At 45.1% G+C, this 26492-nt stretch overlaps 2 protein-coding genes across 4 annotated transcripts; both read left to right on the top strand.

Annotated features, from left to right (window-relative positions):
• Positions 1-854: 854 nt before the first annotated feature.
• On the top strand, positions 855-16128 carry LOC118209743 (TLC domain-containing protein 2-like). Its single transcript, XM_035385340.1, has 4 exons — positions 855-1474; positions 1946-2028; positions 5045-5127; positions 15077-16128. Exons 1-4 carry the CDS (start codon positions 1296-1298, stop codon positions 15452-15454), a joined length of 723 nt encoding a protein of 240 aa, XP_035241231.1. The 5' UTR covers positions 855-1295; the 3' UTR covers positions 15455-16128.
• A 1529-nt stretch (positions 16129-17657) lies between these two features.
• Positions 17658-26321, top strand: LOC118209742 (coiled-coil domain-containing protein 92-like). 3 transcript variants are annotated; one of them, XM_035385339.1, is made up of 4 exons: positions 17658-19255; positions 20967-21115; positions 21509-21556; positions 22939-26321. In XM_035385339.1, exons 2-4 carry the CDS (start codon positions 20986-20988, stop codon positions 23628-23630), a joined length of 870 nt encoding a protein of 289 aa, XP_035241230.1. In that variant the 5' UTR covers positions 17658-19255; positions 20967-20985; the 3' UTR covers positions 23631-26321. The 3 variants fall into 3 exon arrangements, with proteins under 3 accessions (XP_035241230.1, XP_035241227.1, XP_035241228.1); XM_035385336.1 differs by having other exon boundaries at positions 17658-19314; XM_035385337.1 differs by having other exon boundaries at positions 17658-19766.
• The last annotated feature ends 171 nt before the right edge of the window (positions 26322-26492 follow it).

The following is a 26492-nucleotide window of genomic DNA, read 5'->3' as shown; positions in this document are numbered from 1 at the left end:
TTTTTAACGCGCTTCAATGAGTAGAAGTCCAGGCAGTTCACTTTCCGGTGAGGTTCCCGTTTAATGAAGAATCGGTTTACAGCAAATTTACTTTGTTAAATTGATAAACTGTTATATTGCAACAAAACCTGTGTGCCCTTATAGATTTCACCTACCAAATTAAACTACACTGCCACCCAGTGGTAAACGTGATATGGCTACAAATTATAAACAGACATAAATACACAGACATAATTAATGACTCCTACAATCACCATAAATCTGACAACTCGCGATTCTAGACGTCAGTTTCTCTCTACGGCTCTGCTTGAGGCAATATGCTAATCTACGCACAATTTCTGCATTGCAATTGGCTGAAGTTCTTTAAAGCGTGTTAAGGTGAGCAATATGTTGACACGGCTGTCAACAGGTCAAACATGACCGTGATGGGACGTATTTTTTTAAGACGCTTTGGTATCGAAGGCTTTCCATACCTCCGTTTCCTTGCACTGGCGCTGTAGGCCTACTCTACACGGTTTCCCAGGGGATTTTCCAAGAACTTTGTTACACAGTGACCGATCATCAGATTGTCACAAAATACATTGTGGGTACTTTGGGACCTGCTATCGAAATTAATTTGAATAGATTTCGTTGCTTGCCTCGTTTCTAAAATCTATCTTAAGCCTAATTTTAAGCCTTGCCAAATAATGGCATTACGAATAGAATTTAGATGCAAATGTATTTATTTATTCGTTTTTTTAACGCACAGCACAGCAGCCACTCATACAAACATTTAACTGTTGGCTCGGAGGGGGCGGGGCTCTCAGCGTTGAGGAAAACATGACGTCAGGCTTTCGAATGTTCGGCCGCGCCTCTCTCAGTAGTGGGGCGGGGCTATGTTGTTTAGTAGAAGGCAGAAAGTTATACGAGGGCAGGCTACCATTTATAATTGTTGGTGTTTCCCTACCATGATGTAACTGTAGCCAGTGAGATGCCTACGACCTGATGATAACTTCAGTTTCTTATCGCCGCTGATTTAATCAAGCCAAATAGTAACACCAGATTAACGACCTAATTGCTTATAGACACAAGCATGTATTATTTCTGTTTAAGCACATGACATGGCTTGTTGGATATGAGAAAAAAATCAAGAAAACAAGTACTGCACAAAGGGGACAAAAGGGGCACCTAATGTTAATTGCGAAATTTACAAAAAATTTGAGGCGAGAAAAACAGCATCAGGTTGCTCAACGCGTGCTGTTTCAGATATTGTTTTGCAGTTGAATATTGAGGACGTTGAACGACAGTGCAAGATCATGGATCTGAAATCGGTTATTTTGACAACCAGTGGCTCCGTGGGATTTTTCAAGCTCGTGAACTGTGGACTGAATAATTTGCCAGCGCCAGAAAGTGCTCGCAGAAACGTGTGGAAATGGAGAAACATTTCCACCTCTTTGGTTCACAGCCTGATCACAGGACTCTGGGCTGTGCTTTGGTGAGTGTGTACACACTGCTATTTGGGATTTCGTCGAGTTCAAGGCTTTACCAGTTTGTTAAATCGCCACTAGAATGTTGCTGTGGTTATTTTTGCCTTGTGTGCCATTTTTCAAGTGATTCTGTCACTGGCCAAATGCTGTAGCTATTTCTATCTCTAAAACAAAGATATAGCTTCGAATGTAATGAAATTAGCAACGCTCTTTTGTATGGTAAAACATCGTTATTTTAGAATAAATTGCATATATTAATATACAGCATATATTAAACACAGGCTTTAAGTGAATAGACATCTTTGTTAGATGTGAGGCTGAATTGACGTCCACTTGATAGTAACCAGAAACGGTAAAAACGCCCGCAAATAAAATGTACAGGTAATTCATGTTTGTAGTTTCCCTGTTTGGAAATATCAGTGCTCTAACATGAAATGTGCAAGAAAGCAGCTCGTGACATTCTCCCTCCTCTCGCGCAGCTTCTATGTGCATCCGCAGATGGCGGAGGATCTCATCGCCACCCATTCAGTGTTCTCGTACGCGCTGGTTTGTGTATCAATCGGTAAGTTCGAACTACGGGCTCAGTAACATGGAGGTACTGCGTTTGGACTGAGCCCCTAGATAGATCCTCGGCCTGTAAACGTGTTCCAGTGGTTGAATTTTCCCTCGTGCAGTTTATATCTTAAACCGGGGGGTTTCCAAACGTGTTTCCCACAAAGCCACATAAAACAAGCACCGTCTGGATGAGGAACCCCTTCTAGAAAAATTTTGCTTGATACATTTATTCAATATGCACTACAGACTGCAGGCAGTGGCTATTTTACACACGCTATTTATGGAAACTTGGATAAAATCGGATATCATGCAGCGCACTTATGTCAGTATGTATTTATTACAACATAAATATGTACTAAATTACAACGACTGTGACGCTACACAGCAAGTGTAAACTAGATTCTTCCTATATCACTGGTAGTCTATGTACTTTGAGAAATATTTAAATGTCAATATTTTCTTATAAAGAAAAATATTATTTTCTGGACCCCTGGGGTTCATTGGCTCCAGTTCCGGAACTGCTGCTTAAACCACCTATGTATCTGCCAATGCCAGAAATACTCCACAGCTCTGTTGATGCTCACCCAGCTAGACCACTGTGAGTCTTGTATGTATGATTTCTTTGGTCCCTGAGTGCTTCATAGGAACAGTTTGTACTCAAGCAACTGAGCCAACGTGCTACGTTAAAATGTTATTGAACAGCCTAAGTGCTACACAAAAAGAAAGGTGTGACTTTCCCCATGAGAAAATGTATTTGCTTTATTATTAAAAACACGACACAGCAGCTGAACCAGCATCAAGTGTCGTGATGAAATGTTTTGGTTTCCTTAATAAGGCACATTTGTATTTACGCACCTTTTACCTGTGGTCCTTTAGTGATGATAGGAAATAGACAGCTCTATAAGGAAAGTGAGTCTCTGGGCTGGACTGGTCAGGGGCAGCTGACTGCAAGGGAGACTTAGCTTACAGTAATATGATCACTATTCTAGGATTTCTCATGGTTTATATGATTTACAGCCTTGTAAATTTAAGAAAAGGTTACCCAACAGCAGCAGATTTATTTTTCTTTGTAAACACATTGCGTCAGATGTGCTTGAACTTTGTGCACCTCAGTACAGTAATACAATGATATTTGTCAAAAACAATGATCAAAACACCGGTTCAGGACAGTTATTTGTTTAGAGGTGAGATATCTGTCCTGATGTTGTGGCATTTTAACGACAGTGTGCTGGACTTAGCTAACCCAGTAAAATAGCTTCTCCTCTGGAAAAGAGCCAAAATGCCAGATGTGTGTTGAAAGTGGATGGACGGTCGTGTGAGAAGCTCAGAATAGAATGCGTCTCGTTCTGTAGTTTTTTTGTCCGTGCATCCCAGCTGCGGAGCTAAACGCTGTCCCGCTGTCCCCCCGTCCCCCCTGAACCCCTGATTTACTGCGCCTGTACCGGGCACAGGGTGCTCTGGGATTCCTAGAGCTCCTCGCATTCCTGGATTGGCCCAGCCCCCGCCGTCAGAGGCATCAATGGGTGCATTATGGCCCGTCCCAGGCTCCTGATCTGCCCTCGCAGTGTCACAGGACTCCTCAAGGCTGACCCCCCGCCACAAACGGACGCCTTTGTTCATCTGCGCAGCTGAACGGCTGCTTCTGATTGGCCGGGACAGTCGCGGCGCAGATAGCGTGACCCGAAGGGTGGGCCGAGGGATGCGGTGGCGCGATGGGGAGGCGGGGCCGTCCGTGACTGCGCAGTCGTGACTGTGTCGAGCGCAGCTGTGACTCTGTTGAGTGCAGTTGTGACTGCGCAGCCGTGACTCTGCCAAGCGTAGCTGTAACTGCGCAGATGACATTGTGCCCTTGTTGTCATGGTAAAGTTGACGTGACAGACGTGGAACTGTGATAGCACACATACGAGCTACAGGTACACAGCACAGAGGGTAGTGAGATGCATTTATACTCCGTATGGACACAGATATCCTGATCTCTCATCATACAACCAAGCTGTCAAATAATTTTGCTATGGAGAGGATGAGGAAAAACAACTATGGACATCAGAGACACAAAATAGAACATTTCTGCTTCGTAACCAAACATGCACTTTTAGCTTTAGCGTTTGCTAGATCCCACAGGGCTACTGCTGCAGAGTCTCACACTGACACACAAGGCTACTGCTGCCAGCCTCAACCCCATCCTGACAGAGCTTACCTTCCATCCTCTCATGCCGTAACCACATACCAGTCCATCTGCCAAGTCTCTGTGTGTCCTGAAGACCACTCTGTAGTGTACCAAAGCAAGTGCAGTGTAGTGGTTAGGGAACTGAGCTTGTAATTAAGAGGTTGCAAGTTTGATTCCCCCTTTGGGGCACTGGTACTGAATAACCTGAATTCAATTGTCTTGTATTTATCTGTTATCCTGGCACCTTTTCTGTCTCACATCAAACACATTGCTCTGTTCGACAGCCCCCCCGCCCTTGCTTCCACTTTCACTGCCCCAACAAGGAATCGATCAGTACAACCATCTGGATTCACTTTCTGCCTGCAGCTTATTCTGTCTGATTCAGTTACTGAGGGGGTGCTGTATAGGATAGAGTAAAATACGCTCTGTGCATGTGTCTGTGTGACTATGTGTATATGTGTGTGCTAGTCATGTGTGTATATGTGTGTGCAAGTGAGCATGTGTGGGTGTAGCTCTATGGTTTCCAGGCTACAGCCCTGAGGTGGGGGCAGTGTGTGGGGGGGGGGGGGGGCAGTGAGGTGGAGGCAGTGAGGCGGGGGCCGCTGTGGTTATCTGGGTTAGGGACCCACTTCTCTGGCCCTTCCAAAAGGCTCTTACTGAAGCAACGTGCTGAAATACCGTCTCCATGGATACATTCATAGAGGAGATGGATATAAATAACCTACTGGAACTGACATCTTGGTAACCGTGGCAAGTGTTGTCATGGTAGCCAGAATCGAGTAACTAGCCAAAATGGCCGATAGCCATTAAAAAAAACCCACTAATAGTTCTCCTTTTTTGTTTGATTTTTCTGCAGGATACTTCATCTATGACTTCTTAGATATGGTCCAAAACCAGAAGCTCAGTCAGTCCTGGGAGCTCCTTTTCCACCATGTGGTGGTAAGTGCATAGGCCACTCCCACAACAACCACTTCCACAATGACCACACCCACAACGACCACTCCCACAATGACCAAACCCACAACAACCACACCCATACCAACTATGCCTACATTTCCACTCAGTGTTCACTTCCCCACTCACACCAATAGTGGCTCAGTTAATAGGCCTTAAAAGTAACCTGGCTGCCCCAGAGTTTATGAATGTGTAACATGGTTATATTAGAGTAACATGTTGTGTAAAATGGCTGTGTTGTACTTGGAAATGCAGGTTGTTTAGTAGTGGGTTGGGTCAGAAGTATGGGTTTTATATGTTTGTTGTGGATTGTGCAGGAGATGGGTTTTGTATGATGGTTGCGAGTTTTGTAGGCGATACGGGTTTGTAGGATGGTTGTGTAGGCGATATGGATTTGTAGGATAGTTGTGTAGGCGATATGGGTTTGTAGGATGGTTGTGTAGGCGATATGGGTTTGTAGGATGGTTGTGTAGGAGATATGGGTTTGTAGGATGGTTGTGTAGGAGATATGGGTTTGTAGGATGGTTGTGTAGGAGAAATGGGTTTGTAGGATGGTTGTGTAGGAGATATGGGTTTGTATGATGGTTCTGGGTTGTGTGGGAGATATTGGTTGTGTATGATAGTTCTAGGTTGTGTGGGAGATATTGGTTGTGTATGATGGTTGCGGGTTGTGTGGGAGATATTGGTTGTGTATGATGGTTGCGGGTTGTGTAGGTGATATGGGTTTGTAGGATGGTTGTTTAGGCGATATGGGTTTGTAGGATGGTTGTGTAGGCGATATGGGTTTGTAGGCTGGTTGTGTGGGAGATATTGGTTTGTAGGCTGGTTGTGTGGGAGATATTGGTTTGTAGGATGGTTGTGTAGGCGATATGGGTTTGTAGGATGGTTGTGTAGGAGATATGGGTTTGTAGGATGGTTGTGTGGGAGATATTGGTTGTGTATGATGGTTGCAGGTTATGTAGGTGACATGGGTTTGTAGGATGGTTGTGTAGGCGATATGGGTTTGTAGGATGGTTGTGTAGGCGATATGGGTTTGTAGGATGGTTGTGTGGGAGATATTGGTTGTGTATGATGGTTTCGGGTTGTGTAGGTGATATGGGTTTGTAGGATGGTTGTGTAGGCGATATGGGTTTGTAGGATGGTTGTGTAGGCGATATGGGTTTGTAGGATGGTTGTGTAGGCGATATGGGTTTGTAGGATGGTTGTGTAGGCGATATGGGTTTGTAGGATGGTTGTGTGGGAGATATTGGTTGTGTATGATGGTTTCGGGTTGTGTAGGTGATATGGGTTTGTAGGATGGTTGTGTAGGCGATATGGGTTTGTAGGATTGTTGTGTAGGCGATATGGGTTTGTAGGATGGTTGTGTAGGCGATATGGGTTTGTATGATGGTTGTGTAGGCGATATGGGTTTGTAGGATGGTTGTGTAGGCGATATGGGTTTGTAGGATGGTTGTGTAGGTGATATGGGTTTGTAGGATGGTTGTGTAGGTGATATGGGTTTGTAGGATGGTTGTGTAGGAGATATGGGTTTGTAGGATGGTTGTGTAGGAGATATGGGTTTGTATGATGGTTATGGGTTGTGTGGGAGATATTGGTTGTGTATGATGGTTGCGGGTCGTGTGGGAGATATTGGTTGTGTATGATGGTTCTAGGTTGTGTGGGAGATATTGGTTGTGTATGATGGTTGCGGGTTGTGTAGGCAATATGGGTTTGTTTGATGGATGTGTAGGCGATATGGGTTTGTAGGATGGTTGTGTAGGCGATATGGGTTTGTATGATGGTTTCGGGTTGTGTAGGTGATATGGGTTTGTAGGATGGTTGTGTAGGCGATATGGGTTTGTAGGCTGGTTGTGTGGGAGATATTGGTTTGTAGTATGGTTGTGTAGGAGATATGGGTTTGTATGATGGTTGCGGGTTGTGTAGGCGATATGGGTTTGTAGGATGGTTGTGTAGGCGATATGGGTTTGTAGGACGGTTGTGTAGGCGATATAGGTTTGTAGGATGGTTGAGGTTGTATGGGAGATGGGTTGTGTATGATGGCTGTGGGTTGTGTAGAAGATGTAGGTTTTGTATGATGATTGCGGGTTGTGTAGGAGATACGGGTTTGTAGGATGGTTGTGTAGGCGATATGGGTTTGTAGGATGGTTGTGTGGGAGATATTGGTTGTGTATGATGGTTGCGGGTTGTGTAGGCGATATGGGTTTGTAGGATGGTTGTGTAGGCGATATGGGTTTGCAGATTGGTTGTGTAGGAGATATGGGTTTGCAGATTGGTTGTGTAGGAGATATGGGTTTGTATGATGGTTGTGGGTTGTGTAGGCGATATGGGTTTGTAGGATGGTTGTGTAGGTGATATGGGTTTGTAGGCTGGTTGTGTGGGAGATATTTGTTTGTAGGATGGTTGTGTAGGCGATATGGGTTTGTAGGATGGTTGTGTAGGCGATATGGGTTTGTAGGCTGGTTGTGTGGGAGATATTTGTTTGTAGGATGGTTGTGTAGGCGATATGGGTTTGTAGATTGGTTGTGTAGGAGATATTGGTTTGTAGGATGGTTGTGTAGGCGATATGGGTTTGTAGGATGGTTGTGTAGGCGATATGGGTTTGTAGGATGGTTGTGTAGGCGATATGGGTTTGTAGGATGGTTGGGCGTGGTCTGCACTGAGGGTGAAATGCAAAGCTGACCTTTCTATAACCTGACCTTTCCTCTCGGGTAGAAAGGCCTACTCATGTGCTCAGGGCATGTAAGTGTGTTGTACACACGTAAGAGAACATGTATGAGAGAAAATGTGTGTATATTCTTTCTATTTTTGCATTATGCTACTTCTGTATAATAGAACATGCTACTACAAATGCATGCTGCAAACCTCCCGTTCCACCTCATCCCAAAGGTGCTCTAGTGGATTGAGATCTGGGGACTGTGCAGGCGTAAACTGAAGAAAATGTCATAATGTTTGGGACAAAGTCATTTTTTTTTTTCATTTGGCTTGGAAATCCACAATTTTAGATTTGTAATCAAACAAAGTGTACATTCTCAGCTTATATTTAAGGCTATTTTATGCACTTTCATTTCACCATGTAGAAATTACTGCACTTTTTATACATACATAGAGAGAGGTGCTGAATTCAGTTGGAAGTTTTACTTTGCTGTTGGGCCCTGCGTTACATCATCTGTTCTTTTCTTTTCTGTGCTTTTCTTTTCTGTTCTGTTCTTTTATGTGCTGTTCTGTTCTTTTCTTTTCTTGCTGTTTTGAATTTCTTTCCAGTCTTCCTGGGACATTCGCTCCACAGCACTGTCAGACTCTAAGTGTCCATGCGAGAAACTCTCTCCTTCTTTCTCTCTTCTCCTTTTCTTTCTCTCTCCACTCCTGTCTCTCCCTCTCTCTTTACCCTGCTTTCTCTCTCCCCTGCTCTCCACTCTCTGTTTTTCTCTCTCCCTCCCTCTATCCCATCCTTTCCATTTCTCTGTTCACTTTGTTTGATGAGCTACTTACGGCTGCATGGTTTAAACAATAATGTTTTCAATTGCTGTTAATCTGACCTCACACACCCTGTGGTTTTGATAGAATCTGTAATATTTTCCGTCAGCCCATCCCAATCTTGGATCTTCCATGGCCTCTGTAAAGCACAGACCAGCACACACTCATTAAGACTTCCTTTAACTTTACAGAGCTACTTACCCCAGCTGTGCAGCCCCCCCCCCTCCCCTTTACAAAGAAACAGGAAGTCCTGAGCCAGAAATCGGCATCTATGGGACATATTGCCCCCCCCACCCTGTGGACCGGGTGACTCGCAAATGAATGTGTTTACAGAACCAAATATTCTTTGTGCCAAATGTATCATAAAGGGTTTCCTGTTCGAAGTCAGTTTCATTGGTGTTACTGTGGCTGTTCTAAAATAACTTTCAAAGGCTGCTAACTGTTCTTGTAAAGATACACTCTTGAGACACTGGAAAACCCATTTGCGCTTACTCATGGAAATACTGAGGAGTATTTGGAGGTGAGGCAGAAGTCAAGGTGTTCTTTTGCCTTTTTCCAGAATCTTCAATAAGCTATGGTCTGCTGCTTTAGATTTGATTCTGCCTGGTTTATTTATAATAGGAGGGATTCTCTATTAGAACATGTAGAGTTACTAGCAGATCTGCTGTTTGTTGAACACAGTGATGGATTGTTTGTGTGTGCTCTCTATCACGTCAATGACTGTCACGTGTGATTGGGCTGAATTGAGTTTGTTAATCAGAGGGGTGTGACTTCACAGAGAGCATTGAGCCAATCCGTCTTGCCCGAGGCGAAACTTTGCGTCCCTTTTTCTGACCCGACCTGATCACCCTCCCCTGATGCCTGTTGATCCGGGTTTTCTTTCCCTTCACGGAATAATGCATCCCAGAATGCCGTGTTCCTGGCTCTTATGAGCTGGAACACATAGCAGGGGTGTGAACATGTAGAGGGGGTTGGGGGTGTGCATAGTATGCAGCAGTAGCATTTCCCTTTTATCCAGCTCACACTCTTTACATTCCCTCTGTTCATGCAGCTGGATGTGTTACTTAAGTATTTCCGGTTAAGTTCCTTGCTGAAGGGCGGAATGATGGACCCCCATCAGGGAATCAACCCTCCCGCCTCAGAATTGCAAACCCAGATCCCTGACCTTTATGCCACATTGCTGCCCCAGTCTAGACGTGAGCCATCTGAGATCTTCTGGAAGTTCTGTAACTTTTACTGGGCAAGCAGTCCGGAAAGGCTGCCTTGTGATTGCGAATTGAGTGAGTTCAAGAGTGCCGTTGGCTGCTATTGGTCATTTGGTCGTGCTATTTTTAGTGCTGTTTATATTAGAGAAAGGGAAAGGGTGTAGAAAGACAAGATGGAGAGGACTCATAGGAAAGCCCCCCTCCCCCTCCCCCCAAAAAATATTGCAACACATCTGGGATTCACATGTACATCTGTTGCACAGTACTGTGGGGGTCTGAATACTGGGCCAATGCTGTGTGTGGGAGGAGCCCTGCTGTGTGTGGGAGGGGCTCTGCTGTGTATGGGAGGAGCTCTGCTGTGTGTGGGAGGAGTTATGCTGTGTATGGGAGGAGCCCTGCTGTGTGTGGGAGGAGTTATGCTGTGTGTGGAAGGAGCTCTGCTGTGTGTGGGAGGAGCCCTGCTGTGTGTGGGAGGGGCTCTGCTGTGTATGGGAGGAGCTCTGCTGTGTGTGGGAGGAGTTATGCTGTGTATGGGAGGAGCCCTGTTGTGTGTGGGAGGAGTTATGCTGTGTGTGGGAGGGGCTCTGCTGTGTATGGGAGGAGCCCTGCTGTGTGTGGGAGGAGCCCTGCTGTGTATGGGAGGAGCTCTGCTGTGTGTGGGAGGGGCCCTGCTGTGTGTGGGAGGGGCCCTGCTGTGTGTGGGAGGAGCTCTGCTGTGTGTGGGAGGGGCCCTGCTATGTGTGGGAGCGGCCCTGCTATGTGTGGGAGGAGCCCTGCTGTGTGTGGGAGGGACCCTGCTGTGTGTGGGAGGAGCTCTGCTGTGTGTGGGAGGGGCCCTGCTATGTGTGGGAGGAGCTCTGCTATGTGTGGGAGGAGCTCTGCTCTGTGTGGAGGGGCCCTGCTGTGTGTGGGAGGAGCCCTGCTGTGTGTGGGAGGGGCCCTGCTGTGTGTGGGAGGAGCTCTGCTGTGTGTGGGAGGGGCCCTGCTATGTGTGGGAGGAGCTCTGCTCTGTGTGGAGGGGCCCTGCTGTGTGTGGGAGGAGCCCTGCTGTGTGTGGGAGGGGCCCTGCTGTGTGTGGGAGGGGCCCTGCTATGTGTGGGAGGAGCTCTGCTATGTGTGGGAGGAGCTCTGCTCTGTGTGGAGGGGCCCTGCTGTGTGTGGGAGGAGCCCTGCTGTATGTGGGAGGGGCCCTGCTGTGTGTGGGAGGAGCCCTGCTGTGTGTGGGAGGGGCCCTGCTGTGTGTGGGAGGAAAATGTAGGTTTCATAAATATTTATAGAGGAGAGGCCTGCATAAAATAACCAATAAATATATCTTATTTTACTTGTACTGTCCGTCCATTATTTACACAGAAAAACCTGCGGTTTTCTGTTGTGCTTGGGGAAAGCAGGGCTTGGTTATATCAGTTTTCCATTTTCGCCTGACCATTTTGGCCAATGGTTTCTATGGTCGTGTTCCAAACTGTACACTTGTGTTCTGTGTTCTCATTTTCCTGTAAGCACACGCCTCCTGGTACACTAAGAACACGTAATTTCAGTTGAATTTGGAAAGTATTTGTACTTTGACGTCACCACTACTGACCTCTAACCTTAGCAAGAAGCGCATCAGCACTACAAAAATCCATGAATAAAATATACTTAACACTACACGAAATCCTCCTGCCTTCTGTTGTCCATTTTCATGGCTGAATAAAAAGTTCAGAGCAAACGCAATGGCTACTGGGAAAGGAAAGCATGGAAAAGTCTGCATCAAAACTTCTGGTGAAATCTCACATTCTTGACTTGTTGCGTTCTTCAGTTTGGAACACGCTTGGTCACGTGACCTTCTTTACTCCCGCGCCTGCTTTATGCTCTGGTTGGAACACCAGAATACAGTTTGGAACACCGCATATAGTTATGAGGAAACTTGTCCCACTTGGTTCATCGTCCCTGTAGACATGGCTAAGGGAGCAAAGGTTCCTGTTAGTTTTTCTGTTAGTTTGGCTGGAGCGTTTGAGGCAGGTTCTTTGTGGGATTTCTGGGGTGTGTCGCCATGGTGATTCATCCTGCTGTTGTCTGTCTGATGAGCACTATGTGCTTGGTCAGTTGTGAGTCACTGCCATTATCAGTGTGTCAAAGGACCCTGTGACTGGTGTGTCGAATGTAGTAATTTGAAAATGGTGGTGTAATCTTCAGAACACACACACAGATTCTCAGTTCTCACACAATATATGGGTGCATGTAATCAGTGTTGTTCATAAAGCCTGTTTTAGGTTTGAATGTTTGAAGTTAAATGTTATGTTGTTATGAGAGCTGTTGTTAAGTATTGACGTGAACAGGTCAGTGCTTTGTAAAGAAACGGCTACAGGTATGGGCAGAACAATCGCTACCATGTAGCCTACCGACTGTCTTTTCTCAGTTTATCTTTAACCGTGCCTGATACGGTAGTAAACAACCAAAATTCAGAAGCCACGTTAAATGCTTCTGGGGGAAAAAAACATCACTACTCATAAATGTTTGACAGCCAATCACCAGCAAGACCTTGCAGCTTCCAAGTGTGTGAAACAAACACATGATGTGGCCATAGAAGCTGTACTTATGTTATTAGAGATTATGTTTCTCCCAGAAGCATTTTGCATGGTCATCGTGACATGGCTTGTTTACACATACGGCTGGATACATCATGCAGCCCTATCAGCCACGTGCAGGTGTGTCTCAGGTGTGTAATTGCAGGTAAAGCTTTTGCACATGTGCAAGATGGGAGCATTTGAGAAGATTACATTACATTACATTACAGGCATTTAGCAGACGCTCTTATCCAGAGCGACTTACACAACTTTTTACATAGCATTTACATTGTATCCATTTATACAGCTGGATATATACTGAAGCAATCCTGCTTCAGTATATATAAGATGATGTCAGAAAGCTGCTAACTGCAGGGTGACAAAACGACTATGCTGCGCAGACAGACTCACACACTCTCTCTCTCTCTCTCCCTCTCCCTCCCTCTCTCTCTCTCTCTCACCCTCTCTCTCTCGCTCTCTCTCTTTCTCTCCCTCTCTCTCTCTCTCTCCCTTTCCCTCCCCGCGGGCCCTCTTTCTCACTCTCTCACGTGCATGCATAAGCACACACTGATGCCCAGGCTCAGGATGATGTTCACCCCTTTGGAATCAGAGGGTTTATATTCCTGGACAGTGCTGAGTGGCTTTAGTTTATACTGTGTTTATAGATGCATTATAGAATGTCAATAGAACGTTATGCAGTGTACGAAGATGCCAGTTTGACTGGCTTGGCTGCGTAGTGTATTTATAGATGTGTTATTGTGTGCTATGAGATTCCAGGAGACATCAGGAGACTGCCTGCGCTGTGTCAGTGAATAACTGGCAGAAGAAGTTGTATGTCTCTTCAGTTGCTGTTGCCAGAGGTCGCACATCTGGTGACCAGACTCAGCTACAGTTGAATATGAAATACGTCTGTTGATTTTAAAAGCATGTCCTACCTTAGCCTTTGAGTACCTCAAACAACTGCTGAGCCCCAATTACTCACAAACCCCTCTGAGGTCTTTGTAGAAAGGCTTTCTCTGTGTACCCCAAAGGTTTAAAGGCGGAGGGTGCCATAGATTTTATTTCCTTGTTTTGGCTTTCACTGGTATTATCTGTATCCATACCAGACCCTTTCTGTCCTGCTTTTAGTTCTCTGTAATGAGATGCATTATGTTACTTACTTTTATGTCATTTTTTTTGAAGATGCTATTTTTTCCTTGTTCTGTTTTGCATTTTCTCTTTTATATTCTTACTGTAAAGTACTTTGAGCTTTTCTTCTGGTGCTCTATTATTATTATTATTATTATTGATAAAATATGTACATGCTTAGGTGTTTAGTGTGGAATAGTACAGGCTGAGGTGTTTAGTGTGGAATAGTACAGGCTGAGGTGTTTAGTATAGAATAGTACAGGCTGAGGGGTTTAGTGTAGAATAGTACAGGCTGAGGGGTTTAGTGTAGAATAGTACAGGCTGAGGGGTTTAGTGTAGAATAGTACAGGCTGAGGGGTTTAGTTTGGAATAGTACAGACAGAGGGGTTTAGTTTGGAATAGTACAGGCTGAGGGGTTTAGTGTGGAATAGTACAGGCTGAGGGGTTTAGTTTGGAATAGTACAGGCTGAGGGGTTTAGTTTGGAATAGTACAGGCTGAGGGGTTTAGTTTGGAATAGTACAGACAGAGGGGTTTAGTTTGGAATAGTACAGGCTGAGGGGTTTAGTGTGGAATAGTACAGGCTGAGGTGTTTAGTGTGGAATAGTACAGGCAGAGGGGTTTAATGTAGAATAATACAGGCTGAGGTGTTTAGTGTGGAATAGTACAGGCTGAGGTGTTTAGTGTGGAATAGTACAGGCTTAGGGGTTTAGTTTGGAATAGTACAGGCTGAGGGGTTTAGTGTGGAATAGTACAGGCTTAGGGGTTTAGTTTGGAATAGTACAGGCTGAGGGGTTTAGTGTAGAATAGTACAGGCAGAGGGGTTTAGTTTGGAATAGTACAGGCAGAGGGGTTTAGTTTGGAATAGTACAGGCAGAGGTGTTTAGTGTGGAATAGTACAGGCTGAGGTGTTTAGTGTGGAATAGTACAGGCTTAGGGGTTTAGTTTGGAATAGTACAGGCTTAGGGGTTTAGTTTGGAATAGTACAGGCTGAGGTGTTTAGTGTGGAATAGTACAGGCTGAGGGGTTTAGTGTGGAATCGTACAGGCTGAGGGGTTTAGTGTAGAATAGTACAGGCTGAGGGGTTTAGTGTAGAATAGTACAGGCTGAGGTGTTTAGTGTGGAATAGTACAGGCTGAGGTGTTTAGTGTGGAATAGTACAGACAGAGGGGTTTAGTGTAGAATAGTACAGGCAGAGGGGTTTCGTTTGGAATAGTACAGGCTGATGGGTTTAGTTTGGAATAGTACAGGCAGAGGGGTTTAGTGTGGGGTACATGTGGGTCACATGGTGATTTAGCAACAGCTGGGCATGGAGATGCGTGGCCATCCTGTGGACAACAAGTGATAATGCAGTTGCTTTTCTCCCTTACTGCAATCACAGTAATGTGATGTTTGACACTTATTTTTTAATGTCCTTGTGAAACTTGACTTAGAAATTTAGTAATTCTTCATATTGCACATGATCAGTGGGTAGTTCAGCATTCATTTGGAATGTGGAGAAAAAACTAGTCCGTAATGAATATTTGTGGCATGACTGAAGGTTGGGTGCGGCGTCGTATTCTGATTGGTCCGCGCTCTCTCCGCAGGTGGTCACGTGCTTGGGGATCGCCGTGCTGAGCGGTCAGTATGTGGGCTTCGCGGCGGTGGCGCTGCTGGTGGAGATCAACTCGGTGTTCCTGCACCTGCGGCAGGTGCTGCTCATGGCCGGGCTGCGGCGGACCACGCCCTACCGGGTGAACAGCCTGGTGAACCTGGGCACCTACGTGGTGTTCCGCATCAGCACGCTGGCCTGGATGACGCGCTGGCTGGCGCTCAGCCGCGAGCGCGTCCCGCTGCTGAGCTACGCCGTCGGCAGCGCGGGCCTGGCCATCGTCATCGCCATGAACATCGTGCTCTTCTACCGCCTGCTCCGCAGCGACTTCCTGCGCAACGGCCGCGAGCCCCGGAAGGAGAAGGAGGCGTAGGCTCCGCCCCCTGCGCGCGCGTGAGGAAGAGGAGGAGGAAAAAGAGGAGAAAGGGGGGCGGGCCGGACGGGGAAACGTAAAAACTCTTTATACTGCAGTCTGTCCGTCCTCGCTTGTCTCTCAGTACGGGGGACAAGGTTAAAATTCACAAAAATAATTATTAATACGCTTATTAAATCGTTGGGGAAAAAAATGCTGTAAGATACACCAGATCCTGCATCAGCGTGATCTGCACATAACAGCTGACCAGCTACAGTGTTCCATGTCCACAGGACAAAAACCTGTCCTCTGACCCCTGCACTGAATGCTGCAGTATGTAAGCAATCGATGAAGCCAAACTTGTGTCTTATTGAGAATGAAAGCTAAGTATTTATTTTAGATAAGTAGCATTGAGTGTAGAAAAGGCTCCAGGCCTTTAAAAGACATCTGATACCTCAAGTGTGTGAACAGGTAGCAGTTCTATCCGTCTGTGACAGGCATTTTGCCGGAAGCTCCTAAATTGTGTGGTTCTTAAACGAAGAATACAGAATGGTTACCAGCTCCTTTAAAAAGGATTTAGTGTGAAGGAGGCTGATTCCTTCACATGAGAGCAGCACTTATACCAGGGCACAATCATATCCTGTCACTCTCTCATTGGAGGGGGTGCAACCTCTCTAATCACAGTTTCACCAATGGGGGGGGGGGGGGGGCGGGGGGGCGGGGAGAACCCCTCTAATCACAGCTTCACTGATGGGGGGGCAGGGGGGCAGGTGTTGGTGCCATAGTCACCTGACCACCCCCCCCCCCCCCAAACTCCCTCCCATATCATGACTTGTTTAACCTAACTGTCTCCATGGTAACATACTGTTTACGTTTTGAGCTGAAATCCAGACTCCTGAGCTGCTGTCTGCCACTACTCATTGCACACAAATACAGACACAGTGACCTCACATTAAACAAACAGCACTGGTTTATCAGGAACAGCCATTAAAAACAATAATATTAAAACGCATTGTGTAACATGTTCTAAATGTTTTACTTGCATATGTTTTTTTTTTTTTACATTTTATATATTTGTATATATACTGAAGTGAAGTTGTCATTAGATGTGGCTGAATGGAATTAGTAACCGATGGGTGTAGAAGTACTATTTTCTTGGGTGAGTCTCCGTATACTGGAAGTAAAAATGTGATGTGTATTAGCGGGGGATCTTGTGGTTTGGAGTAAGATGGATTCTTTATTATTTCAGTGTAGTTCGGCTGAAGCAGGTTTGGTATGTGGAGTACAGTCTGAGTGTGGTACAGTGTATGAGATCACTTTGTCTGCTCGTAAATAGAACACAGTCAGTATTCAGGCCTTCCATTGTGTTGGTGGTCAGTCTAGGCTTTGCCATTGCGCCTTCTCTGTGAGTGCAACGTGCTAACGTGCTAGCTAGCTCTGGGTTTATGTGTAGCCCCGGGCCTGATGTGTCTCTCAGTAACAGCTGACTGCATCACTGTGAGTCTGTGTTCCTCGTGTTCTCGCGCATGTGTGTGTAGAACCTGTGATGTTCTTTGGGGCGTCAGCCTTCTGTCAGTCAGCAGATACATGTGTGTGGTTCCCGTTGTGGTTCATGGCTGTTATAGCCTTTCACGGCCACATTGTGGCGCCATTTTACCGTATTGAAGCCAAACGACACTATAGGGGCAGTCTACCTTGTACAGTTTTTAAAATGACTGAGTGACATCACTCGGAATTTAAAATGTGCCACTATTCCTTATCCTCCGTATAGTTCTGTAAATGTGCATTTTTTAAAAGCAAGAAACTGGATACTGATAGAAGTTTTAAAGGCAAGAGTAACAGCATTTTTTTGTGAATGTCATCGTCTGTGACCCACAGACAGGCTGAGGGGTGCGTTCAGTGCTTCAGCTTAAGAAGGGTGCTAAGTGGTGTTGCTACGCTTACTCACCGGGGAGTGGTGTTGCTCAGGGAACAGAAACGTTGCGATAAAAGGAGGTGCTTGAGTAGCGGACGCATGTGTCCAATACCTAACAGTTCTGTGAACCGCCCCTCGGTGAGAACCTGACCAATGAGAATGTCTCCTCCCTGATGTGGCAAAACTTATGGTGAGGATTCTGCTCCCTGGTAGTAAATTGAGAGTGTGGAGATCACTGGAAATCTCTATCTCTTGAGGTCTGAAACTAACAACTACAAACTGATCTCATATGACATTGTGTTGTTAGTTAGATTTTCTAGCAAATATAAGGAACATCGTATTAAACTGTGTAATATTTCAAAGTGATTTCAAAATGTCAGACAAAAAATAAATGGAATTGGATTTTCAGAAACCCCATTTTATTATATACAGTATTATCCCTGAATTTTCTTAATCTGTGTTTCATAAAGTCTTGTCTAATTTGTACATGATGGTATTTTTGTATTCTGTTTAGATGCATTGTGATTTTTGTAATTGATGACATTTATTGTCTGTTGTCTGTTTATACTGTAACAAAAAAAACTTGTTTAATGTGAAAATAAAAATAACACTTGTTGGGTGAATATTACTTGAAGGATAATGGATGCTGTCGGATAATGGACCTGACTTCATCTCTGGTCCGAGGGAATCATGCAGTTATCTGACGTCATCTCCATACAGTCGAACGCATGAGCACGCGACCGAATAAAATCCACTCAGACAGCACTTTCACCAATGTCTTTGTACGACAAATATGCAATACTTTTAACGGATATGTCACTTTCTCAATTTTGCTGAAAATGTGTGGAGAGGCTGCAACTAATTGAAATATCGGTGGGAAAATTATCGCTATATAAAATGTTACATTTTCAGACCGGAAACTACACTATTTGATTATAGCTCTCTGGCTATTTTTTGCCATTGATAGAAACTCCAGAGGGCGGGGTTTGTCTCGTGCTCGGACGGGAGATCACAGACGCCAGAAGCAGGTCCGGTTGGTAAACCAGCAAGGGGCATCCTTTTCTTTAAGGGTGTACTTCTGACTTGCCGTGATGAATTAAAAAGATGCATCGGACAAGATTATTGTACAATCTCTGAGAATTTGACAATTTGCGTATCCAAGCGACGCCCAGATGAGTTGGCTCTACATACTACACATAGTGGCCTTTGTAATGATCTGACAGGTACTCTCTGTAATGTTAGGCTATATAGCTGTGGGTTGTAATAATATTTTCCTTTCAGTATGCTATGACTTATGCGTAACAAATATGGTTACTACTAAACCCCTAAATAAACAAATAGCCTAGGCTATAAGCTAAATTTGTAAAATAATATTTGGTGAGTGGCTTTTGTGCAACGCCAGGCGTGGCTGCACCTTGATGTTATGAGTTAATTATTCATCTCTACTGTGACTTCTTGGGATGCATAGCCTATACACGCAATATCAAAAATCAGTAACTGTATGGTGGAACGCAATATAGCTGCAAGGGTGGGTAGGCTATATAAAACTATATTTCCCCCACTAGACAAGCCCTGCGCCAACAGATAAGCCTGTCTGCAGCTCCTCTCTAGACAATACACCAACCCAGGGCATCTGCTGATTCTCTCGGATTTTGGCGAGCACTAGTTGCAGATCCAGCAAATAAAAACATCGCTGGTACCCCAGAGTTTTCATGTTATATAGTATAATAGCGCTCGAAGCGTCTTATATATTTTTCAGAATAATTAACAAGTATCCATTCGTAGAAAGTAGTGTGTTTTCGCCAGCGGATCAGTTTTTATTGATCCGACTAGGAGTGGATAGGAACGTTAACGCATCGTCTGCCAATCAGCTTCACGGTTGTGGAATCAGCATCTCGCCTGTTCCGGTGCGATACGTTGTATTTTATTATACGATTACGTTGTCCTTCATCTACGGAGTCAGAAGGTGAATTTTACTCGGGGACGTGGGGTGTGCTTATGAATCGTTGTGTATTAGCCTACATTTTTATGTTTAGGTGATGTTAAAAAGGAAAGAATTAATGAGAGTTTACGCTTTAAGGCGTTTTGGTTATTGGATGGACGTATCTTCAAAGTGTACATTTGAAAGTGGAGGCAAATTGTAAGAACTTATAACAGCGTAAATGTGCACTCCCTTGTATATTCCTTTGGCTAGTCCTCCTTGAAATGGAGTATTCACTGATGTGATTTCGCTGTCTTCGTCCTAAAACCTCGTTATTTCTCAAACGCACCATGAACTCCCATTATGGACATACTGGTTTTAATTTCTCTCTGTGGCCGGGGAAGCGGCTGTATACGCTCTCGGGTTTAGGGCAAAACGCTGACCACCCATCCTCTCAGATTTACTGATCTCACTGTGGATCCTTGAATTACAAAACGGTAAGAGCGAACAAACCTTTATGTCAGCCGATGCATTTGTTTTACGCCCATTGTGCTGCAGCAAACTGAAGATATTAATGGACCGTTAGCAGATTTTCATTAAGGTTCGACGTACCCTAAAGGTTTTAGCTGCCGCCGTTAACTAACCTTTTATAAAAGTGATTTGTTTTTCATTTGATTCAGTTCAGTTTTATTTGTATAACCATTTTCATAGAGACAGTGCCACAAAGATGCTTTATATGCAAACAGGAAATGGAGAAATTAGGAAAGACCGTTGATGTAGCCTAGGCTATATAGGCTATTATTGTATGACATCATTTCAAAGAGTGATTTAAACAAGTGCTGTCATTTAATTGCAGTAGTTTTCAGAAATATAGCCTACGAAAACATTGCTATTCTAGTAGAATCGTATGGGCGGAATATAAGCGAGCCAGAGGGCTAATTAACGTAACTGCCAGTGTAAATAAAAACACAGGCGCCACGTTCTGCAGTCTTTCGCGTTCTGTTGCTGTAATCGGAAGATCAACCATTAATAGATTTATTTCATTGCAGAAAGAAGCAGGATTTACTGCCCCTTCCCACACAGGTCGGCGTTATAGTGCAATATGGGGCGATAGAATGCACATTTCATTTTGACTACCACAAAGTGTTAATTATAGGCGATGTACTGACAGGTGTTGAAAAACAACAAATACCAAATATCGCAACTTCAGGCATGAAATTCGGTGATCTTTCATAGCATGGGCTGCAATCAATAGATGAAAGCACCATTGGGACTGCTGGTGTCATATCAACGGAAATAACTGGTCCTTGGTGCAGTGACAGGCTCCATGATCTGGAATGTAGTCCTATTTTGGCGGCACTGGCACTACGGCGGTGAATAATTGGTCGCTGTTTTTTTATTATTATCAAGGCTGTGAGAATGGCATTCTGGCTCTCTCGTGACTTTCGGCTCTCTTGAATGGAGAAACACAGAACAGGAAAAGGTTGAACCTCAAAAATGGCCTTCCTCTGAAATATCTTGTCTAAGACTTACATGCAGAGTTCGAGTTGGTGTCAAATAGCTACTCTGTTTAATCAATATTGCTCTTGCATTCATTTTTGAGCTATGGGTGGTGAATCAGTAAACTACAGCTGAAAAAGCAATCCAGTGATCCAGTGTACTGAAGTCTCATTCCCCTGATCTCTGCCCTCCTCCAGGGTCAGGGCACGTGTTGCCATGGATACGAGCTGGCTGGCACTGCAGGTGGAGAGGGTGGAGCGGAGTGTGGCATTCCTGAGGCAGGATCAGCTGGCACTGCTGGAGGGCCTACATGTGGAGATACTGTCCCTGCAGAAACGCTGCACTGGTCTGTATGGAATGCACTCACTTCCTGTCACATGACCCATCATCAGCCAATCACACACAGCTAGATTGTGCCTTACACCCTCTCTGCCAGAACTCTATCATCTTACTGCTTATAATGGAAGATTATTATCATTGGTGCTCAATTTTCTTTAGCGCGTTTCTTCTGTGAGTTTTAACTGGTTTTATGTTTATCCAGTAAAGGTATTTATATGCACATTTACATAAAAAGAAACAGGAAATAACATTAAATTTTTCCTGATAAAAATCTGCAACTGTTGAGTGAAAGAATGAAAGAGTGAAAGAGAGAGAGAGGGCTGCAGCTGGCTGCACCTGGGGAGCCCCCTGGTGGCCGTAGTGAGAATGGCACTCATAGCGCTCTTCCTGTGTTCCCCAGATCTGACCTGTGAGTTGGAACTACAGCCCCCACGACGCACCCTGGCAGGTACAGTATCCTCAGAGGGAGGGACAGAGGGAGGGACGGAGGGAGAGAGAGCAAGGAGGAAGGCATGGAGGGGAAGTTTGAGACACTGTTCAACCTTCACATCAATGCTACCAGCCACTGCAGAAGGTGTCACGGCAAAATCTAGGAGAAGCACAAATAATAACCCAAGATTACAAAGATGAAATATAGAACACACTATGCATCACATATCTTGGCTCCAGATCTTGGCTGTAAGGGAAAGCATTACATTACATTTATTTCGCAGACACTTTATCCAAAGCGACGCACAATAAGTGCATACCAATGTGAGTACATACAGTAGGGTGCTTGTGCCATTGACTGGCTATTTCAAACACATGGAACAATGCGGATTTACCTAAAAATATTAAAAGGAGTTATGGAATCAGTTGAGTTGTATGAGATACATTGCAGAATGCTATCCACATCTCCCACTTCCCTTCCTCTCCTGTCTTTTTCTCTCTTTCTCCCTGTCTTTCGGTCATCCTCTTTCAGTTACGTTCCTTGGGGAGGATTCAGTTACAGCTTGTTCACAGAGAATGGAGGGAGGGAGTTTTGCTGATAGAGAGATAGAGAGGGTGAATGACAGATGAAAGAGAGTTTTTTAAAAAGCTAAAGCAGCTCCAGATCACCCCCTGTCCCACGTTATTAACTGAAAGAGGTGGGGGGGGGGCGGGGGAGGCAGTGTGTTGGGAGAGAGAAAATGGCTGATTTTATCACGTGATCATAGCTTGTGTGTGGTAGGTGGCAGGCAAGCTGGGCTGAGTAGGAAGTGGGTGTGGATGTGCAGTGTGTGGGTCAGAGGTCAATTCAGAGTGTGAAATGCTGCATTCCCATTGGGGTCCCTGCTCTGGTCTGATCTGACACCTTATTGGCACTGATCCTGGACCAGCGTGTCTGCCCACAGTGCTGATCAGGGTCAGCTGGGTTCACATTAAGCCATTCCAGCATTTCACATTAAGCTGGGCCTGGTTTCTATGGTGACACCTAGAGACTCCTGCTATTGGCAGAGAATTCCACACTGATGTCAGTCCCGCCCACCCGCCTTCGGTCTGCTCCATATGATTGGCTGTACATAACAGTGCTGCATGACATGACATTGCATACACTTAGCAGAAGCTCTTTCAGAGGGACCAAATTAAACAACATCAGGGCTACACATACATAACTGACACGACTGTGCATGTGTGTGTATGTTTCCGTGGGTGTATGTGTACGTATTGTTACATGTGTGTGTGTGTGTGTGTGCGCCCGAGTGTGTGTGTGTGCGTGTGTATGTGTGTGTATGTGCGTTTGTGTGTGTGTGTATGTCCGTGTGGGTGTGTGTGTGTGTGTATGTGTGTATGTATGTGCATATTTTCCAGAGGTGGAGGCAGAGGAGGAGTTCCTGATCGGGAGGTGTCAGGAGGTGGAGATGCGGCTGGAGGAGGAGCAGTGGACGGTGGGGGAGCTGCAGCAGGAGCTGAGCCAGAAGGGGGCGCTGGTGAGGGCGCTGCGCTGCAGCCTGCGGGACGAGGAGCGGCGCTTCCTGCAGGAGCTGAAGCAGCGCAGCCACAGGAGCGCCGAGCTGCGCGCGCAGCTGCGCGTCCAGACCGAGGCCGCCGCCTACCTGGCCTTCCAGCTGCACTCCGCCCGCCACCACCTGCACCACCAGCACCTGCAGTGGCCGCCGCCCCCGGCCCCGCCCCCGGCCCTGGCCACTCCCCCGGCTCCGCCCCCAGCCCTGGCCACGCCCCCGGCACAGCGCCACGCCCTCCGTGCAGAGAGAGCCAGGGAGTGCGTGCCCCGTGAGAGGGTGACCGCCCCGGAGGACCCCACCCCCATGCCGGACCCCGCCCTCTTCCTCCACCCTCGCAGGGGCAGGCCCCGCCCCCCGGCCGAGCAGACGGACGGGCAGGAGGAAGGGGAGGGGGAAGGGGAGGAGGACGGCGTGACGGGGGAAGGGTGCAGTGGCAGTCGGTTGGACACAGCCTGCGCAGCGATGTGTCATCAGCCTGCGTCGCGGAACTACGCCAACGAGTCATCACCGGGGGACGTGGACACCCCTGAGTTATAAACCAAACACCGGCAGGGTTCTGCTTCGTGTTTCCACGGTTTTTTTTCTTTAGAAATAAGGAAGCTGCTCCGGCCTGGTTCCTGTTCTGAATGTGAAACATCTCTTAAAGGGACATTTCACTTTCTGAGGCTGCTTGATGTTATTTGATTGGCCCAGACAGTTTTTATGTGCAATGAACAATACTTTCGATACTTACACATATCAGTGACCCCCAGCCTGCTTTACAGTGGCTGGTATAGGGAATCTGTGTGTTTGTGAACTCTACCATATGAACAGATTAATCGTACAGCATTCATTCACAACAGTAAACATAAATATTTGTTTTATGTGATGCTGGTACTTCTTTTTTTGAGCACAGCAGTCTCAGGACGCACGCACCATAGGAAACTGTTCCAACCAAAAGAAAGATTAAACTTTAATTTTTGAAGACTAATTGGGTAATCCAGACTTAAAATTTGTGGGTGTATAATGTCACTGTGCAAGCTACTCTGGAGTCACTTTAAGTATATTTTATTGGTTTATACCCCAAACCCCTGAATGGCCCTATGACAGCCATTGTACAGTCGGCAGGTCATCGCAAACCGTTCTGAATATCTAAGAAGCTGTCCATCATGCACAAAAAACTGTCTGGGGCCAGTTTGAAAACACCGAAACTGAAATGCTATCAAAAAACTCAGAAAGTGAACTATTTCATCACCGTCAGGCAAACCCTTCCTCTGTCATCATCACATGCATCATGACCATCATCTTCATCATCGGTACCGTCGTCAATGTAGTTTACACCCGTGCTGCAGCTAGGTGTATACTACTGTCTTTGTTCAGGTTAATAACGTAATTGTTATAAAACTCCTTTGTTTCTCTGTTGTCATTAATTAATTTTTTTAATGGAGGACAGAGCTAGTGAGGCCAGTAGTTAGTAGATTTGAAATATATCCTCTGTAGAAATTCTCCACTGTATGAACATTAAGATGGAGAGAGCTGGATTGAGGCATTACAGTGGGTTTGTCTCAGCTCGGGAGAATAACATAGAATGCCATTGAATGGCAAAGCAACAGGCGCCATCAAGTGGTGGGGTGATGGAATTGCACTCTATTACAGTACTAGGGAATGTGTGTTTTGTGTATGTTAAATGGTATAAAATGGCTATGCCATAAAACATAAGCCTCCTATCTTTAATAGACCGTATATACAAGTAATACAACAGATAAAGACGTGTATCTGATATTGTAGCAAAGAGCTTTTTAGTGTGTGATTATTTAATGGCTGGTATTCAAATGTAATTATTTTAGAGAATGCTTAGATAAGTAATGAAATGTATTCACCTTAATATTTTACTTGCAATTACAAATTTGAGCCTTACCAGAGAAATGTGTACTCCGGTCGAAAATACCCAGCAGTGACTCCCATCACGATAAATCTCACTGTGACTTTTACTCTGGTTAACCTCACAGTCCCTGTTTTGCTGAAATCAGATACAACATCATCCATGTTGGGTCAATGTTGGGTTACTGAAATTACTGGTCCAGCTTTGTGAGAGACGCATTGCATACAGTAGCTTCACATTGGGCTTGTTACATCGTCACATCTCTCAGCAAGACAGATCAGTGGAAAACAAACTGTCCGACATAATTCACATTTCTAATTTAAAAATGTTTCCGTTGATGGTCGTCGTCTGAAAGCCGAACAGTTTGTCCGTCTCTGAATGGACAGGGGGCTGTTGGCAGGCTGCTCGACTGTTGAGGCAGTGGAGAGGTTCTCTTGCGTGTTGTAAGCTGAGATGACCTTGAGCCTGCAGATGTTGTCATCCAAGGAACGTTGGGCCTCTGCTCTTCAAGTACATCACTGGCAGGGGGCAACCGAACTACCCACCTACCCCGTAAACTACAGTCTGCTGGTAGCTGAATGGCCAGACCTTGTTTTGAGTGGGTCAGAGCTGGATAATGGTCGTTTCCCCACAAGAAAGGGAAGATTGACTTGTTCAATTTCATATGCATTAAGATGGTTGGGTGTAAGATTTCTATACTTCTCTGCAGTACATTGTTGTATTGTATTTTAAATGCTATTTCCATATTGCAAAGGGTATTTCCAATTTGGTAATTTTAATACAGTGGAAAGTCAGTTCAATGCTCGAACACTTAATCAGAAATAAGACTGAGTTGGATTTCATGTTACATTTTGTCTGGGAGTGTACTGTAACGTTTCTCGTTTATAGGCCTATATGTTTTTTTTATTTTCCAACTTGAGTGAAAGACCTTGATTTTGTTAAATTTTCCTCAGGCGTATGTTCGGCCGGTTTTAGCTGTGGCAATGCCGTCTCTTAGATATTACTGGAATTTTGCTTTTAACCGAAACAGAAGTCGGCAGCTGCTACGTTCGTTAAAATACTTGTATTTCTTAATTTTAAGTAAAAAATGACCACCGAAATCAGTGGGAGACTGTTCTAACATCACGCAAATGGCGTTAAATGCCTGTTCGCACTTTCTAGCAATAACGTACTCTTTTAGACACAAATTATGCAGTGACTTCAGGGATCTCTGATCCGGTGATCCTTTTCTGATTCACACCCAGTTCATTTGGTGTGTTATCCTAGACCGAGTCTCCCTAAACCCGTCAGTGCCGCACCTACTGTGGTTTCTCAACATACATCTTGCAACTGTATACTTATTTGAATAAATTTGAAAATTAACTAAACTGTTTTGGCTCCAGCCTCCTCCATTATTCAGTCCTCGCTGGGATAAATAACCAAACTGTAGAGCCTAATATTGTACTACTAAACCCATACACAATAGAGTCAGATTTGTGGATGGGAGTGCGTCTTGTGACATTTTATTGAATTATTTATATAATAATTTCATGTTTCAT

Source organism: Anguilla anguilla, chromosome 12 (genome assembly GCF_013347855.1).
Source record: "Anguilla anguilla isolate fAngAng1 chromosome 12, fAngAng1.pri, whole genome shotgun sequence".
In the NCBI taxonomy this organism is placed as follows: Eukaryota; Metazoa; Chordata; class Actinopteri; order Anguilliformes; family Anguillidae; genus Anguilla; species Anguilla anguilla.
Note: the sequence above shows the minus strand (reverse complement) of the source record. Positions and strands in the feature narration are given on the sequence as shown.

Coding starts and splice junctions, on each gene's coding strand:
- LOC118209743 (XM_035385340.1), top strand. CDS start 1,296: ATGGATCTGAAATCGGTTATTTTGACAACCAGTGGCTCCGTGGGATTT. Junction 1,475..1,945: donor GGACTCTGGGCTGTGCTTTG/GTGAGTGTGTAC, acceptor CCTCTCGCGCAG/CTTCTATGTGCATCCGCAGA. Junction 5,128..15,076: donor TCCTTTTCCACCATGTGGTG/GTAAGTGCATAG, acceptor CTCTCTCCGCAG/GTGGTCACGTGCTTGGGGAT.
- LOC118209742 (XM_035385336.1), top strand. CDS start 19,061: ATGTTATATAGTATAATAGCGCTCGAAGCGTCTTATATATTTTTCAGA. Junction 19,315..20,966: donor TTCATCTACGGAGTCAGAAG/GTGAATTTTACT, acceptor GCCCTCCTCCAG/GGTCAGGGCACGTGTTGCCA. Junction 21,116..21,508: donor CCTGCAGAAACGCTGCACTG/GTCTGTATGGAA, acceptor TGTGTTCCCCAG/ATCTGACCTGTGAGTTGGAA.